We start from the raw sequence: 17,736 nt of genomic DNA, 5'->3' as shown, positions 1-17,736 counted from the left end.
TTACAGGCATGAGCCACCACTCCCAGCAAGAGAACTCATTTCATTCCCTGGCTAAAAGATCAGCCATGCCTCACTGTTGCCATGGTGGAATAGGGGCTCGTTATTGCCAATTCTCTCATTTTCTCAAGGTAAGACAGAAATATGTATTTTTACCTAAAATCTCCAGTGTTTTGTTGGTAACAACTTTAGAACAACTGAAACCCCCTGGGGACCAAGTGGCTAACTGCATGTAGACCTTGGCTCTTGGAACGCCTTATTCTGGGATTTCCTTACAGGTATCCACCACCAATGTGGTGAACTTAACTTTGCCCTTTAATTGTTTGCACATCTACTTCCCCAGCAAACTATGCTCTTGAGGATAAGGATCATGTGGGGTTACCTTTGTCTTCCTAAGGATAACAGCATAGGGGGTGGCTCAGTGAAGCATCTCACTCAATTTCATATTGATATTTTCCAGAGCCTTGAAGCCAGGGAAGGGTCTGCTGAAGGGAAGTCGTTCCAGGGGCATCAACAGATAAAGATGTCCTTATTCCAAGTGTCCCTGTCTCTAGAAAAGAAAGATTTTACAGATATTGTAAGCCGTACTCTACATTTGACTTCCTTAGGCCCATCTGGAACTCTTCCTATGATGGCTGCAAAGCCCACTCCATCATTAGCAACACTCCAGCCAGCTCTCCAAATATAAACCTAATCCATAAATCTAGGCTATATATAAACTTAATCTATACCTGACATGTGAGTAGATAGCTAAATGAATTAATTAAATTTACCCCAAAGAGTTTCCAACTCAAATGTCAGATGTGACGTTTTAATTTTGTTGGAAAGTGAACATAGACCATATCCTGGACTCAGAAAAAAAACATGTTTTCTCCAAATCTGAGGCCAAGAAGAAAATGGTTAAGACAGGGATGGTAGATAACACTGAAGATTCGGAGACAGCCATCCTAGTGCATGGTTTTGGTTTGTTTGTTTGTTTGTTTGTTTGTTTGAAACAGACTCTTGCTCTGTCACCTAGGTTGGAGTGCAGTAGTGCAATCTCACCTCACTGTAACCTCTGCCTCCTGGGTTCAAGCATTTCTCCTGCCTCAGCCTCCCGAGTAGCTCGGACTACAGCCGCATGCCACCATGGCTGGTTAATTTTTAATATTTTTAGTAGAGACAAGGTTTCACCATATTGGCCAGGCTGGTCTTGAGCTCCTGACCTCATCATCCACCTGCCTCGGTCTCGCAAAGTGCCAGGATTACAGGCGTGAGCCACCACTTCCGGTCCCGAGTGCATGTTTAAAAAAATTTTTATGTCCATAATCTTTGATCCAATAATGCAACTTCTCAGCATTTTTCTCAAAAAATTATCATGAACAAATATTTGACTGTAAGGATGTTCACTGCCGTTCTGTTTATAATGTTGAAAATAGAGGCAGGGCATGGTGGCTCATACTTGTAATCCCAGCACTTTGCATGTCGAGTTGGGTAGATCACCCAGTGTCAGGGGTGTAAGACCAGCCTGACCAACATGGTGAAACCCCGGTCTCTACTGAAAATACAAAATTTGCCAGGCGTGGTGGCGCATGCTTGTAATCCTAGCCACTTGGGTGGCTGAGGCAGGAGAATCGCCTGAATCCAGGAGGCGCAGGTTGCAGTGAGCTGAGATCACACCATTAAACTCCAGTCTGGGCAACAAGAGTGAAACTCCACCTAAAAAAAAAAAAAGAAGAAGAAAATAGAAGGGCTGTTACAGGAGCAATAGCAGAGTACTGGATTCATGATTATAAATAATGACAGGTGAAATCTACTGAACCCTCACTTACATGACAGAAAATTCTGCAAGCTTTAAGAATCATTAAATCATTTAAACTTCTTGTTGTGCCTATCTTACAGAGGAGGGAACTGAGGCACAGGGTGTTTAAATAATTTGCCCAAATCACATAGTCAACAAGTGTCAGGGCAGGCAGTTGAACTCAGTACTGTTTAACACCAGAGCTCAAGCTTCTCCTACAAATTGCACTTCTCCCATCAATATTGAGACATCCACAATAGTCACTCCAAAAAAAAGATGATGTATTCTTCAGTGAACAAAGCCTGTGCCTGTCATCCTGCCTAGACATTACTAGATGAAAATATCGGAATACCATAGACACTGCTTCGTTAAAGACAATGTTAGGTAAGGATGCAAAGCCATTCACAGAAATCCCTGCAGGGATCGGTGCTAGGATATAAGAAGTCTCTGCCCCTAGAACTCCGCCATCTCTTCCTCTGCTTCTCACTGCCTCCTCTGCTCATCTCTTGCAAACCACCTTCTCCACTAAAGCTTTAACTTTCAAGGTACAAATCCTTTTTTTTTTCTTGAGATGGAAGTTTTGCTCTTGTTGTCCAGGCTGGAGTGCAGTGGCGCTATCTCGGCTTGCCACACTCTACCTCTCAGGTTCAAGTGATTCTCCTGCCTCAGCCTCCAAGCTGAGATCACAGGCATGTGCCACTAAGCCTGGCTAATTTTGTATTTTTAGTAGGAATGGGGTTTCTCCATGTTGTTCAGGCTGGTCTTGAACTCCCGACCTCAGGTGATCTGCCAGCCTCAGCCTTCTAAGGTGCTGGGATTACAGGTGTGAGCCACCACACCCAGAATTCTAATCCCATGTTAATATGGTTTAGCTGTGCCCCCACCCAGATCTCACATTGAATTGTAATAATCCCCATGTGTCAAGGGCAGGACCAGGTGGAGATAATGGAATCATGGGGGCGGTTTCCCCCATACTGTTCTCCTGATGGTGCATAAGTCTCATGAGATCTAGTGGTTGTATAAATGGGAGTTCCCCTGCACAAGCTTTCTTGCCTGCCACCATGTAAGACATGCCTTTGCTTCTCCTTTACCTTCTGCCATGATTGTGAGGCCTCCCCAGCCATGTGGAACTGTGAGTCCATTAAACCTCTTTCCTTTACAAATTACAAAGTCTTGGGTATGTCTTTTTTTTTTTTTTTTAGCAGTGTGAGAATAGATTAATACATATGCCAATGTGATATTATAGCACCAGTCCCCCATACAATCTGGTTTAATTCCAGGGCAAGAGCAGGGACTAGCCCAGCTGGGCCAGATGACCACACCTGTTCCAATCAGCTGGGGCCAGGGAATGGAGTTCTGCAGAACTGGCTCAATAAAATAGGAAGTGGCTTGGATGAAAGCACAGACCATCTAAGTGATAAGACTACTTTTTTGGCTACAAAAAAACATAATTAGGCTGGGTACAGTGGCTAACGCCTGTAATCCCAACACTTTGGGAAGCTGAGGCGGGTGGATCACGAGGTCAGGAGATCGAGACCATCCTGGCTAACATGGTGAAATCCCATCTCTACTAAAAATACAAAAGATCAGCCAGGCATTGTGATTGTTTTACAGACATGCCTGTAGTCCCAGCTACTCAGAAGGCTGAGGCAGGAGAATTGCTTGAACCTGGGAGGCGGAGGGTGTAGTGAGCTGAGATCACACCACTGTACCCCAGTCTAGGTGACAGAGAGACTCTGTCTCAAAAAACTAATAATACAAAAAGTAAAAACCATAATTAGAAAGAAAAACGTTGCAAAGGGTCCACATGAAGGTATTAACGATGCTTCTGTCTACAGTGTTTGTTTTCTTATTTTTGCTTGTCTGTGTGTTCTAAATTTTCTAAAGTGGACATATATCACTTTATACTAAGAGGATAAAAGAGACCCAACCAAGGGACATCAAAAATGAATGTCCCTTGGCCAGGCACAGTGGCTCATGCTTGTAATCCCAGCACTTTGGGAGGCCAAGGCAGGCGGACTGCTTGAGGCCAAGAGTTCGAGACCAGCTTGGCCAACATGGCAAAAATTAGCTGGGTATGGTGGCACAGGACTGTAATCCCAGCTACTTGGAAGACTGAAGCGCAAGAATCACTTGAACCCGAGAGGCAGAGGTTGCAATGAGTCAAGATTGCACCACTGCACTCCAGTTGGGACAACAGAGCAAGACTCCATCTCAAAAACAGAACAAAACAAAAACAAAGAATGTCCCAAATGGGTGCTATTTGGAGACTAAAGGTCCAGATCAAGAAAAAAGTAATTTCAGTGATGATGGAATGTAGTAAATGCTTACCAAAGAAAGGTTAGCAACTGAACAGCAAACTCTGCCTGAAAGCCTTTGGATTGGAGCAAGCTTCATCACGAAGATCTCAAAGCTGTATCTGGTGGAGATGCCGGACATGTGACACCAGGGCCCACTGTCCCATGACACTGTGCTGGACAACTGGCTCCTGGGATAAGACAAGTCAGAGCAGAGAAGGGCATGAGTCATGTGAAATATAAGATAGGATTTGAGGAGGCAAGACAATGGCCATAAAGAAGGAAAACAAAATGAAAATGTGTATTTCAAGCAGCTGAGGAATGAGACAAAGCAGAGAAAAGTTCACTGGTCTGAAAAATTGCAATAGGATAGCAAGTAAGTAGGGAAGGAGAAGGGGGCGTGAATCTTTCTCATGCACAGAAAGGAAAAAGTCATGGCAGAAGAACAAAAAAGGGAAGGTTTTTGGACCATCACAGAGCCTGTAATGCCAGCACTTTGGGAGGCCAAAGCAGGCAGATCATTTGAGGTCAGCAGTTCGAGACCAGCCTGGGCAACATGGTTAAAACCCGTCTCTATTAAAAATACAAAAATTAACCAGGCCTGGTGGCACACACCTGTAATCCCAGCGACTCAGGCGGCTGAGGCAGGAGAATCACTTGAACTTGGGAGGTGCAGGGTGCAGTCAGCCAAGATCGCACCACTGCACACCAGTCTGGGTGACAGAGTAAGACTCTGTCTCAAAGACAAAAAAAAAAAGGATCATTCTCAACCTGATGTTCTTTTGGGACACTCATCTTTGGAGTCCTGAGTGGCCATCTAAGAAGTGCCAGGATGAGATGCTGTGAGAAAGTTCGAACTACATGGAGTGACCCTGTGAATGGGTTCCAGCTGAGGTCGCAGCCACGGCCAGCATCAAGGAGCAGACATGAGATTGAAGCAGCCTCAGCGATCACTTCAGCCTTGGCCACTCCCAGACCTCATTCCTATCCTCATGAAAGCCTGTGTGGGAACCACCCAGCCATCCCAGTCAACACTCAAAAGAATGACAGATCATCATAACCTGATTGTTGTGGTTTTAAGTTAATAAACTTCAGGGTAATCTGTCCTGCAGAAGTAGACAACTGGATTAGAAATAGTTGGTTCTCAATAAGTTTCTATTAAATTTAACCCAATAGCAGATAAGGGAAGGCAACATTGATCATTTTCTCCCTTTTTCTTTAACTCCCTGCGATTTTGTTCCTTGGCCAGTCTCTCCTTACTTCATCTCTCTCTTTCTCTCTTCTCTGTCTCACTTTCTCTCTCTCTGTCTCTCTGCAAATTCAGAATTCTCCCATTTGTTGTGTGTGTCCAGGGAAGTTGGAGAAACCAGAGCTTCCATCCAGACAGCCAGGGCTCTCTCTATATCTATAAAAGGCCTCTGTTTTCTCTCTTTTGACATAAAGAAACTCAATTCTTTTTTTTTAACTGCTCCCATTTCTCTGTTCTGTACTGACTTTATTCCTCCTTCCTGAGTGATCTTTGAGTCTTCTGTGTACTTTTTAGGTTGTAAAACAAAGAACAAGACACCCTACCCCAGGGATGATATTGGCTATGACACTACCCTCATCTGGAAAGTGCTGTTATTTTTGGCCACCTTTGGATCTTCTTGTAGCTGTTCTACTCCTCTGCTGCAGCAGTTCCGACTCACTTCCCCGGGCAGTCCAGGGAGTCTGCAGACAGCAGCTGCATTGGGAGCCTGAGTGGGAAGATAGCAAACTGGGTGGTCAGAAGAATTTCTGTGAGGATGCGGCTTCAAATGAGGCAGTGTAGGCGGGAATGCAGGGACCCTGTGGCCTGCAGACAGCCTGGCTCGCCTTGCCCAGAGAGGGAGTGACTCATAGAATGGTGGCTGAGCAGCTGATAAAGTGTGGAGGCTGAGGGAGACCCAGAAACTGGACCGGAAATCTTCCCCCACACCCAATGTGGAAGGATGTCTGCTCCATCTGCGCTGCCCCTCAGAGGTGGCAGGAGTGTCAGCCTGGGGCAAGCCTAGGTGGGCACCCATCGACTGGTTCACACCCTTGTTCAAACACACGGTATCATGTAGGAGCACAGAGCTGTTTGCCAGAAAGATGAAGAAGCCAACCCCCAGGAATGGCAAACACGTTCAAAAAAGGACCACGTGCAAGGTTGGCCGGGCACACTAGTAGCAGGCCAGGCAATATCATCTCAGGTCAAGGAGAAAGCCCCATGGCCAAAAATAGCTGCCCTTCCCAGTTGCCGCAGTATCTAAAATTATACCGTTGGAGATTTATTCCTTTGCACACCTCACCTTTGCTACAGGGCAAGTCTGGGGAGGACCCAGGAAATGTCTTCACATTAAGGTGCAAAAGGCCTGGAAGCCCCACAGAGTTATTTGGGGGCAGGAAAGGAGGGAGGTGTTACAAGGGCAGTGAAAAGGCGGAGGAAGTGCTGGGGAGGGACACCACAGGGCAGCTTCTCCTATTTCAGAGTTTTACCCTGACGGAGCCTAGCTGGCAGCTACATCATAAAACTGAGGCCTAAGCAATTTGCCAGTAAATTTGAACCATGCATGTAAACAATTCTAATGATTTACTCCTTGAAATGCTTCGGATGATCCATTATCACACAGAGCTACACGACTCTACTTCAAATAGTCTAAACGCTGAAAAAATGTACATTAAGGGGCAATTAATAACAAGAGGCAACATGAGGAAACTGTGTATGCAAAAGCTAGTCCTGCTGGAACAGAGGGAAGCTGAGGGCAGCCACTCAGGCCACTGCAAGCAAAGTCTGGGTTTCTAGGGGAAGATTCCTTCAGAAATTCAGGCAAGGGCTGTCTTTATATGTAGAAGTTTGGATGACCTGATCCCAGAAGATCAAGCAATAAACAGAATAAAAGAGAACAATTGCTATTAGAAAGCTACATCCAGTCCATTGCATCAATACACGATGGCTCTGTTTTAAAAGTTCCTAAGATGTAGATAAGAATTTCAGAAAAGCGTGTTCACCCTGCTGAAGCCCCGCTCTGGGACAGAAAGCTAAGTACCGTGGATGCCGCTGGTGAGCTAGGCAGGGGCAGGGATTACACAGGGAATAGAATAGAAGGAAACTGTCAGCTGAAATCCCTGCACGGGGTCACTCCATGTAGCCTGAGCTTCCTCACAGCATCTCATCCTTGCACTTCTTACGTGGACACTCAGGACTCCAAACATGAGTGTCCCAAGGGAGCAAGGTTGAGGCTGATGGTTCTTTTTTTTTTTTTGAGATGGAGTCTCATTCTGTTGCCCAGGCTGGAGTGCAGTGGTGTGATCTCGGCTCACTGCAACCTCCACCTCCCAAGTTCAAGCGATTCACCTGCCTCAGCCTCCCAAATAGCTGGGATTACAGGCGCCTGCAACCATGCCTGGCTAATTTTTGTATTTTTAGTAGAGATGGGGTTTTACCATGTTTCCAAGGCTGGTCTCAACATGAGGAAGGGAGAAAGGAAGGAATGAAAGAGCAGAGCCTGACATTGGGAACAGCTGGTTCCCTCAAGAATAATCACACCTCTACACCATTTGGCAGTTTAGAAAGAACTTCCGGGCCGGGCACTGTGGCTCACGCCTATAATCCCAGAACTTTGGGAGGCCGAGGCGGGTGGATCACGAGGTCAAGAGATCAAGACCATCCTGGTCAACATGGTGAGACCCCATCTCTACTAAAAATACAAAAAATTAGCTGGGCATGGTGGTGCATGCCTGTAATCCCAGCTACTCAGGAGGCCGAGGCAGGAGAATTGCCTGAACCCAGGAGGCAGAGGTTGCGGTGAGCCGAGATCACGCCATTGCACTGCAGCCTGGGTAACAAGATCGAAACTCCGTTTTGAAAGAAAGGAAAGAAAGAAAAGAGAAAGACAGAAAGAAAGAAAGAAAGAAAGAAAGAAAGAAAGAAAGAAAGAAAGAAAGAAAGAAAGAAAGAAAGAAAGAGAAAGAACTTCCATATTAACTTGGCCTTGAGGCCTCCAACTCCATGAAGGAAGGAAGTTTACTCTGATTTTTATAAAGGAGGATTCTTTGGATGAGAGCATTTAGGTAAGTTGCCAAAGGCCACACAGCTGGTAAGCTGGGGACCATCGTTAGGTCTTGAAACCCGGTCTAACAAACTACTGTCCCTCTTTGTTTATTTCAACAGCATTGGGAGTTACAGAACATGAAGATTCAAGAAATGATCCTCCTGGATCTACTGAGTAACTTCCTGGTGATTTTGGTAGCTAAAACTTTCCTCCTTAACTTTAATTCATGTATGCACTTAACAAATAATGATTGAGCATCAAGAACTACTGGGCATTGTTCCAGAGCTTGAGTTCGCCTGCATGGAGATTTTACCTAGGGGGGACTCCTTGACAGCTGATGGCAACTGTCCCCATTTCAGAGAGCCATTCCCTGACTGTGCAATGCAACGAGTTTCCGGCCACTCTTTCAATCTTATTGTCATACTTAATACCATCTAAAGCCATGTGGTTCGCAGATTCATTCCCTATCTTACTGTTTATCTCCTTTAGAAAAGTAAGTCCTTCAGAACAACGACCCAGTCTTATTTGAAGCGGTCTTTCCAAAATTAGAACACTTCCTGTACATAATAGGTGCTCAATAAATATTTGTCCAATAAATGGCATTGAATACCAAGGACAGCTTTTTACCAGTGCCTACTATGCTCACAAAAGAGTGTGAGCCTACTTCCATAAATCATTTCATTTAATCAAGATTATATATGCCAAAATAGGAACTATATGAAGAAAATAGTGTTTTAATATTAGTGAAGAAAGTGCTTGTACGAAATAAGGGTCAATTTGAAATGTTTCTATTCTGCACCACTTAATACAAGAACAAGGGCTATTTTGTGACATTCAAAGGCAACAAATTTAAAGCTAAGAAAAGGAGATACTTTTTAAAGCAGCGTATAATCTACCTGTGGAATTCAGCGCCCCAGGATATTACTGAGGCAAATAGTCTAGCAAGATTCAAGAAAGGATTAGACATTTTTATGAATAGAAATAATATTGGCAGTTACACTAACTAGGTTAAAAAGTTACAAGGCATGTCCGTCCTGGGCTCCAGGGCATAGCTGTTCACCAGCTGGAGTGAGGAAGGAATTTCCTCCTGGGATGGAGCACTGCAGAACTGGCCAGATGCACGATGGCCCGTATTTTTGCCGACTTCTGTGACATAGGCAGAGACCATTGCCAAGGGGAAGTTTCTAAAGTAGATGGACCAATGGCCTCTAAACCTGGTCTTTCTGTCTTCTCCTTGAACTGTCCTGAATAGGAGATGGAGCGTGCACGTAACGCCTTTTGGGATTCGTACCTGAGAACTTTTCAATTTCACAAAACAGAAATGGTAAAAATAACTTCCCCCTTCCCAATGATGAAAATATTACACGGAATGAAATCATGTCCTGCCTGTAATCTTATTAGCAACACAGCCAATAATGCCGGGAGGCTGCCTGAGCTCTTCCAAACCTCAAAGCAAGAGTCCTTGTCAAATCTCCAACAAGGACATTATCTACCCATGTTTTACATCCATCTATTACTGTGCCTTATGCACATGTGCTTAACACCTGCGTTTAATGAAAATGTATTTCTGCCGATGTGAAAAAAAACCTTTCATAATGCTGTCCACTCACCTAGCGAAGCTTCTCTCTTTATTACAGAGTCAATTATACTGCCAGGCACAACCTTTGATTCTTGATGATGTATGCCATGTATTTTTTTCATTCTAACGTGAAAAATCCAAAAGGTAGTTGTTAGCTATGCAACCAAATACAAGTGTTCACAGTGGTATGGTATCATATTAATGAAAACATAGAAACTAAGTTATGCATTATTCTTTCTTACTTTACTGACTTCAGTTTTCCAGGTGTAGACAACACTCTGAAGAAATTGTTTTAGTATTTCATTTATTAGAGATACAGGCCAGGTGCAGTGGTACATGCCCGGAATCCTAGCGCTCTGGGAGGCCCAGGCAGGTGGACCACTTGAGGTTAGGAATTCAAGATGACCAGCCTGGCTAACATAGTGAAATCCCCATCTCTACTAAAAATACAAAAATTAGCCGGGCATGGTGGCGTGCACCTGTATTCCAGATACTTGGGAGGCTGAGGCAGGAGAATCGCTTGAACCTGGGAGGCAGGGGTTGCAGTGAGCCAACTTCACACCACTGCACTCCAGCCTGGGCAACAGAGCAAGACTCTGTCCCCGGCCCCTCAAAAAAAATTATTAGAGAAAGGGCTTCTTTCCTCCAAACTGAGATATAAAGAACATTCTGCAAGCCAAAGCAGAAAGGAAAATTTTAGTTTAAATCTTCAAACCAGCAATAAACCTAAAAGTTTTCAAAGTTTCCTGAAAAAAAAAGATAAAATATATACAGCAAAATGTTGTATAAATGTTAATATATGTGTTTGTCTGGAGAGAGAGAGAGAAAGAGAAACCATAGATTCCATTAATATCTTCAGATGCATTCTCACACAATATAAGACAAGAAAGTTAAGAAACACTAATCTAGGTCCCCAGTCCAAAAGAAAATTCTCACCCAAGTCTGGACGAAGTGCTTTCTGGACAAAGTCCTTTGCAACTATACGTAAGACTTATTCCCTTGAACTTTCCTTAAATTAGCAGAATAATATCAACTGATTCTCTTGGTCAAAATTCATTGATTTAGTGCCTAGATCCCACCCAGAGAAGAAAAACCCTTCAAACATTTAAGTGTTGAAGGCCGCTTGCTATTTTATTAACTGGTTGCAAACAAGCTTTTTTAGGTTTGGCCATTTTCTCATGGTCCAAGCTTTCCTAGTTATTTTTTCATGTGGTTATTATAAGAGAAGAGCTTGTCTGAGTTTTATATGTTGGTGTGGGATTTTTTGAATTTTTTTGGTTGTTGATGTTTGTTTTTCACTTATAACCACATATTATGAGAAACTGTAAGGTATAAATTAATAGTGTAAGCTCTGTAGTCAACTAGGATGGGCTGAAATCTCACACTAGACTCCAAATAAACCAATTAGCCTTCCCAGTCCTCTCTTTTTTAATCTGTAAAATGAAGACATAATAATATCTACCACACCAAGTCTGTGTACAAAATAAATGAGACAATGCCTATAAAACATGTGGCATTGGCTGGGCACAGTAACTCACACCTGTAATAGCAGCACTTTGGGGGACTGAGGTGGGTGGATCATGAGGTCAAGAGATGGAGACTATCCTGGCCAACATGGTTAAACCCCGTTTCTACTAAAAGTACAAAAATTAGGTGGGCGTGGTGGTGCATGCCTGTAGTCCCAGCTACTCAGGAGGCTGAGGCAGGAGAATCGCTTGAACCCTGGAGGCAGAGGTTGCAGTAAGCTGAGATCTTGCCACTGCACTCTGGCCTGGGGACAGAGCAAGACTCCGACTCAAAAAAGAAAAAAAAAATGTGGTATTGTGCTTCTCATATATTAAGTGGCTAATAGATATTGCCTATTAGTATGATTATGCATATTTCACCTCTGTATTTATGAGCATAAAGAGTGCATATGCTGTTTCCTGATTATCAGATCATTCTCATACATTTTTATGGCCCTTGATACATATTGCAAATCAATTTCCAAAAGGGTTTTGCTAATATATCCCCTCACAGCAATATCACAGTGTCAGTTGTACCACTCCTTGGTTAACAATGGGAATTACTGTTAACCAGGTATAAAAGAAAAAGGAAAAAAAAAAAGATGGAGAAGAAAGGAAGCCAAAAAAGAAAAGAGAATTTAAATTTCTTTTTTGCCTGTGTACATGTAAGCTATTGTGTTTCTATATCTAGGAAAAGAAATCTGTGAATGGTCAAATTTCCATTCAGCATCAGCCAGTTTCTTTCCAAACACTTTCTCAAAGTGTTGTACTTCACCTTTCAAAAAGCCTCACCCCACAGCCACACATCTTGTAGTTTTCCAGCTGAGTAGACTCACAGAAGGGAAGAGTGGTTTTCTGGTTCTCTGCCAGATGTCCAGTGGTCCCACGAAGGCGAGAGATCCACCCTTGTGAAGATGTGGTGTACAGGATGATTCCCAGAGGAACAGGGGACCTGGTGAGGCCAATATACAAATATTTTCTTGTAAGGTAGGATAATGCAGAATGGCACAGCCCACATCTGACCACAAGTCATGGAAGGTGTAACCCAAGGAGGCATATCACCCGAGCTCTGAAAGAGATAATCTGGGAGGAACAGTTGGTTTGTGAAGCCTTTCAAGCGACTTAAATAATACCTGGTTTTGTGGAAAGAGAAAGAAAAGAAAAGAAAGAAAGAAAATACTTTAGTCTTTGGTATGGGATTTACTGCATGTCAGAGTGAGGAGACTGACAATGTTGACCTGGAAATATTCTAATTCTAGGCAACCAAATGGAGCCTTTTCCCCACTCTCTCCACATCAACATCTGGCTGGCCCCCTCTTTCTCTTAAAACAGTTCCTGAGGAGGCCCAAAAGTTCATTTGATGTCTGTGTGGGCACTGTTCTAATAAGAAAACTGGGACCTCCCTGCTTATTCACACAAATCCCCTGATAAGAACTCCCTTCTAGGTGGACGTGATTAATAGGGTCGATTCAACTGCTTCTCCTACTTCAATTACCATGAAGGACTCACATTAAAATGCTTAGGAAAGATTAGAGTTGGGTTCTTTTGACATTTGTTGGGGGTGTGGATCATCTTCTATATTCCTGATTCTGGTCCTGGCTAAAGAGGTTGAGAGGATTTGCATTCCAAGATGGGGACCACTGGTATGACCTTTTCCTTGGCTCTGTGGTCAAGCCACCCACTGCTCTGCTTACTACCCGAGTGACCCTGGGCAATCATTTAATCTCTCCAGACTTCTGCTGCTAATCCAGTATATAGGGATAGTCACACCTGCCTTGCAGCGTTATTGTGAGGGAAGCACCAGCTCCTGGTACATGGAGATTTTATTTATACATGAACACATATATGTGTGCATACATACAGATGTATACTTCAGTTATTGAAAATTATCTCCATCTTTATAGCTCACAAGGTGATTTTTGAAAAGTCGATCAAGAAAGAAAGAAAAAAACCATTTTCCTCTCCAACAAGAAAAAGCAATTAAACGTCAAATATTAACTGTTCCTGGGAGTAAATTTTTTTAATGGGTTAAAGGCTTGGCCATTATAGACCTCCAATATGTAATTTCTAAGAAAGGACCAGGTAATATATTTTTTTAAATTAAGTGGAAGACAAAATGCTGGAACCAGTGAATCCATTCAGAAAGCACTTTTTTATCCATTTTCAGTAGCTTCCCAATTGCATCATGCCTTTTAAGAGGCCCAATTTGTTTAACAGCATTTTATTTTAAACCTTCACTTGTGAAAAGCATTGATTTATGATGGGGCTGATTAAAGCAATGGTGTCTTAAGCAATAATGATTTCAATTACAGGACTTTCACCAGTGTGCATTATTCTGATTTGCTCTCCATTCTTGCCACATTTTTATTCACAATGGAAGGGGTATGGATAGGTGATGTAATTTTGAAAAGTCCCTGGACAAATTTAATATCAGAAAGGAATGTATAGACAGATGGACTGATGTACCTTTTTGGATGATGTGAATGTATTGTATTTTAATATGCTCTGACAAACTCTTCAACAGCTCCCTGATGAGCTCCTACTTGGTATCATTAAGGTTATTTAGTGCTTGGATTCTGCTCTATTCCCACTGGAGCCTGCACTGAGGTTGCTGAAATGTACACACTACAGATTCACTCCAAGCTTACCACTTAGAGTCTTCTCTTCTCTTTTTGTGAAGCTGGAGAAAGCAATTAAGCTCACACTTAGATCTTTAACTTGTTTGAAGCCAACAGCCGTAGAAAGACATACCAAACTGGGCGTGATGGCTCACTCCTGTAATCCCAGCACTTTGGGAGGCCAAGGCAGGTGCATCACTTGAGGCCAGGATTTGGAGACCAGCCTGGCCAACATGGTGAAACCCTGTCTCTACTAAAAATTAAAAAATTAGCCAGATGTGGTTGTGGGCACGTGTAATCACAGCTACTTGGGAAGTTGAGGCATGAGAATCGCCTGAACTCGGGAGGGGGAGGTTGCAGTGAGCTGAGATGAGATTAAACTACTGCATATAGAGACATGGTGAAACCCTGTCCTCCTGACCTCGTGATCTGCCTACCTCGGCCTCCCAAAGTGCTGGGATTACAGGTGTGAGTTACCACACCCAGCCAAAGCTTCTTGATTTTAAAGGGTGGATAAACACTGGCCAAATTCGGCCTGCAGGCTGCCGGTGCAATGCTCCCTAGTTGATGCACAACTAGGCAGTCCATCAAGTTATCAGACAGAAGACTGGCCACAAAACAGTCCCATTCTCTGCAAAAGCCTTTTTTTTTTTTTCAGAGACGGAGTTTCGCTCTTGTTACCAGGCTGGAGTGCAGTGGTGCAATCTCGGCTCACTGCAACCTCCGCCTCCTGGGTTCAGGCAATTCTCCTGCCTCAGCCTCCTGAGTAGCTGGGATTACAGGCACGTGCCACCATGCTCAGCTAAGTTTTTGTATTTTTAGTAGAGATGGGGTCTCACCATGTTAACCAGGATGGTCTCGATCTCTTGACCTCGTGATCCACCCGCCTCGGCCTCCCAAAGTGCTGGGATTACAGGCTTTAGCCACTGCACCCGGCGTGCAAGAGCATTTTTAAAAATTGTCAAAGTATTTCAATTCTTCTACTGTGCAAACATTTAGTGGAAATCTATTATGTGCTAAGAACCATGAGTGGAGGACTGAGAACACAAAAAAAGAATAATATCCCTTATCTGCCCTCAAGGGGATAATAATCTATCATTTACATATATGAACTATAAAAGATTTGGGGTTTAAAAAAACTAAGGAGGCTGTGCGTGGTAGCTCAAACCTGTAATCCCAGTACTTTAGGAGGCTAAGGCGCATGGATCATGAGGTCAGGAGTTCAAGACCAGCCTGGCCAAGATGGTGAACCCCTGTCTCTACTACAAATACAAAAACTAGCTGGGCATGGTGCCAGGCACCTGTAATCCCAGCTACTTGAGAGGCTGAGGCAGGGAATTGCTTGAACCTAGGAGGCAGAGATTGCAGTGAGCTGAGATCGCACCACTGCACTCCAGTCTGGGCAACAGAGGGGGACTCTGCCTCAAAAAAAAAAAAAAAGAGAGGAGAAATGTAGTCTAATTTTGAGGCCCAATCCATCACATTTATTTTTAGTTAAGAACCTCCTTTGTTACCATTTAGGTAAATTAGTTTGTTCCTGTGCTGTGCTTTAAACCATCATTTTAATTTGAGAGCTAGTCCTGTGAATACCAAAGTCCGTGTAGGATATATTTCTCTTAAAATCCCCAGCAGCAGTTGGAAGGTAAAATTCCAATCACACCTTGATAGAATTTTCCTCCATCAAATCAACTTTACAGATTTCTTAATTAGGCGCTGATATTAACTCAGCCCTCACATGATTTAAATCTAGCTTTTAATCTCAGCTATTCTATGCTGCCATAGTTTTTATGAGAGCTGACCAGCAAATGCTTTATGCTTTAATCTCTCTGGAAAATCACCTGAATAATTTTTTAAACTTTTGTGGGGCAGAGGGGAGGATGTGGAATAGAAGTCCCAAGAAGCAAATGAAGGCATCGGCTATTAGAATTTGTGGTTTAGCATTTGAAAAATCATGTGCTAAATTGCTTTACAGAAGAAAATCAAATCAAAGTTAAGATCCTCTCTGTTTAAAGTTTGTAATTATTTCTCAGACTCCTGTTTGAAATGCCTTAAAAGTGCCTCCATTGAAATGTGTATGAACTTGTTCTCTCTTCCTTTCAATATGTTGTTGCCGTCCATTTCCTTCTCTGATGGCATGGCCTGAAGAGAAAACTCTCACACATCACCACTGTGGGCAGGATATGGAAACAGCCAAAACAGGTGGAGCACTGTGCTAAGAACTCAGCACTGAATTGATTTAAACACAGTATTTGATACATTCTCTACCTTAATAAGAGGCAATTACAGGAGACCTCATTTCCTTTGTGGCATGAAATTCCCAGCCAAACTGGAGCATACAGTTCCCTTTTCCTTCCTCTTCTTCTCAGCCCATCCCTGTGAAGTTCTTCCCAGCGAGCATTAAGTCATAGGAAACGTGTTGTACCTGTTCTCCACACTGGATATTACAGAGCATTGGAATCTTTTTATTTGCTTTACAGGGATGACCATTCTCATGGGGCATTGACTTTCTTAATTAGCAGCTACTTTGACAATTCTTCTCCAAACCCTTTATGTGACAAGTAAAGGAGAAAAGACTGGGAGAAATGAAGTGACTTGCCCAGAGTCATGAAGCCAGATTCTGTGGCTTCATGGTCTAGCATTCTCTCTACCTCATCTCTCAGCCATCATAGGGATAACGGTTCTCAAACTGGAGTTTTACGTAGGCTTCACAATCAACACTTACTTATTATAAAAGTATGAATGGGCCCTTGTTTTATGCCAAGTGCCATGCCCATCTTCAGAGACTCAACAATGAACTAGAAGCATTCTAATTCTGATCCAGTCCTGACCAGCTAATGACTCTTTCTCGCTGAATTGCTTAACAGAATTGGCTGAATATTGCACAGAGTGTGAACGTGGAGAGGAAACTTGGAACTTTCATCTCAACTCCTCCTCATTTTATAAAGGGAACACTAAGGCCCCCAGAGGTCTTAAGAGTAAGTTCACGTTAGAGGTTGGTCTAGAACCCACAGTGCTGACCACTCAATGAAGCTCTTTTCACTTGAGTACATTCATCTAATTCAGAATGTATCTATCATGGGGCCCACTCTATTGCATTTATTATACAAATGTCCTTTGTCATCTTTCAGGTAAGTTAGTTTCTCCCTTTGGTCTGCTTGAAAGCTCCATTTTATTTTTTATTTTTTGAGACAGAGTCTCACTGTTGCTCAGGTTGGAGTGCAATGGTGTGCCGTCTTGGCTCACTGCAACCTCCGCCTCCTGGGTTCAAGGGATTCTCCTGCCTCACTCTCCCGAGTAGCTGGGATTACACGTGCCCACCACCACACTCAGCTAATTTTTGTATTTTTAGTAGAGACAAGGCGTTGCCATCTTGGCCAGCCTAGTGTTGAACTCCTAACTTCGTGATCCACCCACCTTAGCCTCTCAAAGTTCTGGTATTATACGTGTGAATCACTGCAGCCAGCTGCAAGCTCTATTTTAACCTGAGAACTAGTTATTTAAATGCCAACATTGACATAGGATACATTCACATTAAAATCTCTAACGGCAATAGGACGATGGTCCCTGGGACCCAGAGTTTAGGCACTACAGTGACTAGCAGTATCCCCGGCAATAGCACACACTCATACCTCTGACAGATTCAGGGCAGATCTGAGGAAGTGGTGTCATAAGCTGTGGTCAACAGAGATACTATGATAAGTGTTTGGACTGTCCTCATACTAATGGATTGTTTGGACTCACCACAGATATATTTAAAATACTAGCTACAGTTTATATATTTTTTCAATGATCTTGTAATTCAATCACGTTCAATAATCTCAGCTGAAACAATAGATGGAAACTGGACCCATTAAAGAAGAAGTTAGATCTTCTATTTTTTTTTTTTTAATGTGATCTTCCAGTAA

The 17,736-nt window shown here is 43.1% G+C and overlaps 1 protein-coding gene across 4 annotated transcripts in view; it reads right to left on the bottom strand.

The window, feature by feature from the left end:
- LOC103793609 (uncharacterized) overlaps window positions 1-17,736 on the bottom strand; it is a 60,889-nt gene that overhangs the window by 7,392 nt on the left and 35,761 nt on the right. For 2 of the 4 annotated variants that reach the window (XM_078375997.1, XM_078375996.1), the window contains 3 exons: window positions 12,050-12,165; window positions 9,740-9,831; window positions 380-547 (listed from right to left, as the gene is read on the bottom strand). In XM_078375997.1, the coding sequence (XP_078232123.1) occupies window positions 429-547; window positions 9,740-9,831; window positions 12,050-12,165 (327 nt within the window). In that variant the 3' untranslated portion in view covers window positions 380-428. Of the gene's footprint in view, window positions 1-379; window positions 548-4,108; window positions 4,266-5,569; window positions 5,811-9,739; window positions 9,832-12,049; window positions 12,166-17,736 lie in introns of those variants that run through there. The other 2 variants (XR_013536626.1, XM_078375998.1) reach the window with 2 other exon arrangements.

Source organism: Callithrix jacchus, chromosome 6 (genome assembly GCF_049354715.1).
Source record: "Callithrix jacchus isolate 240 chromosome 6, calJac240_pri, whole genome shotgun sequence".
Taxonomy (NCBI): Eukaryota; Metazoa; Chordata; class Mammalia; order Primates; family Cebidae; genus Callithrix; species Callithrix jacchus.
This window is presented reverse-complemented; position numbering and strand designations above follow the sequence as displayed.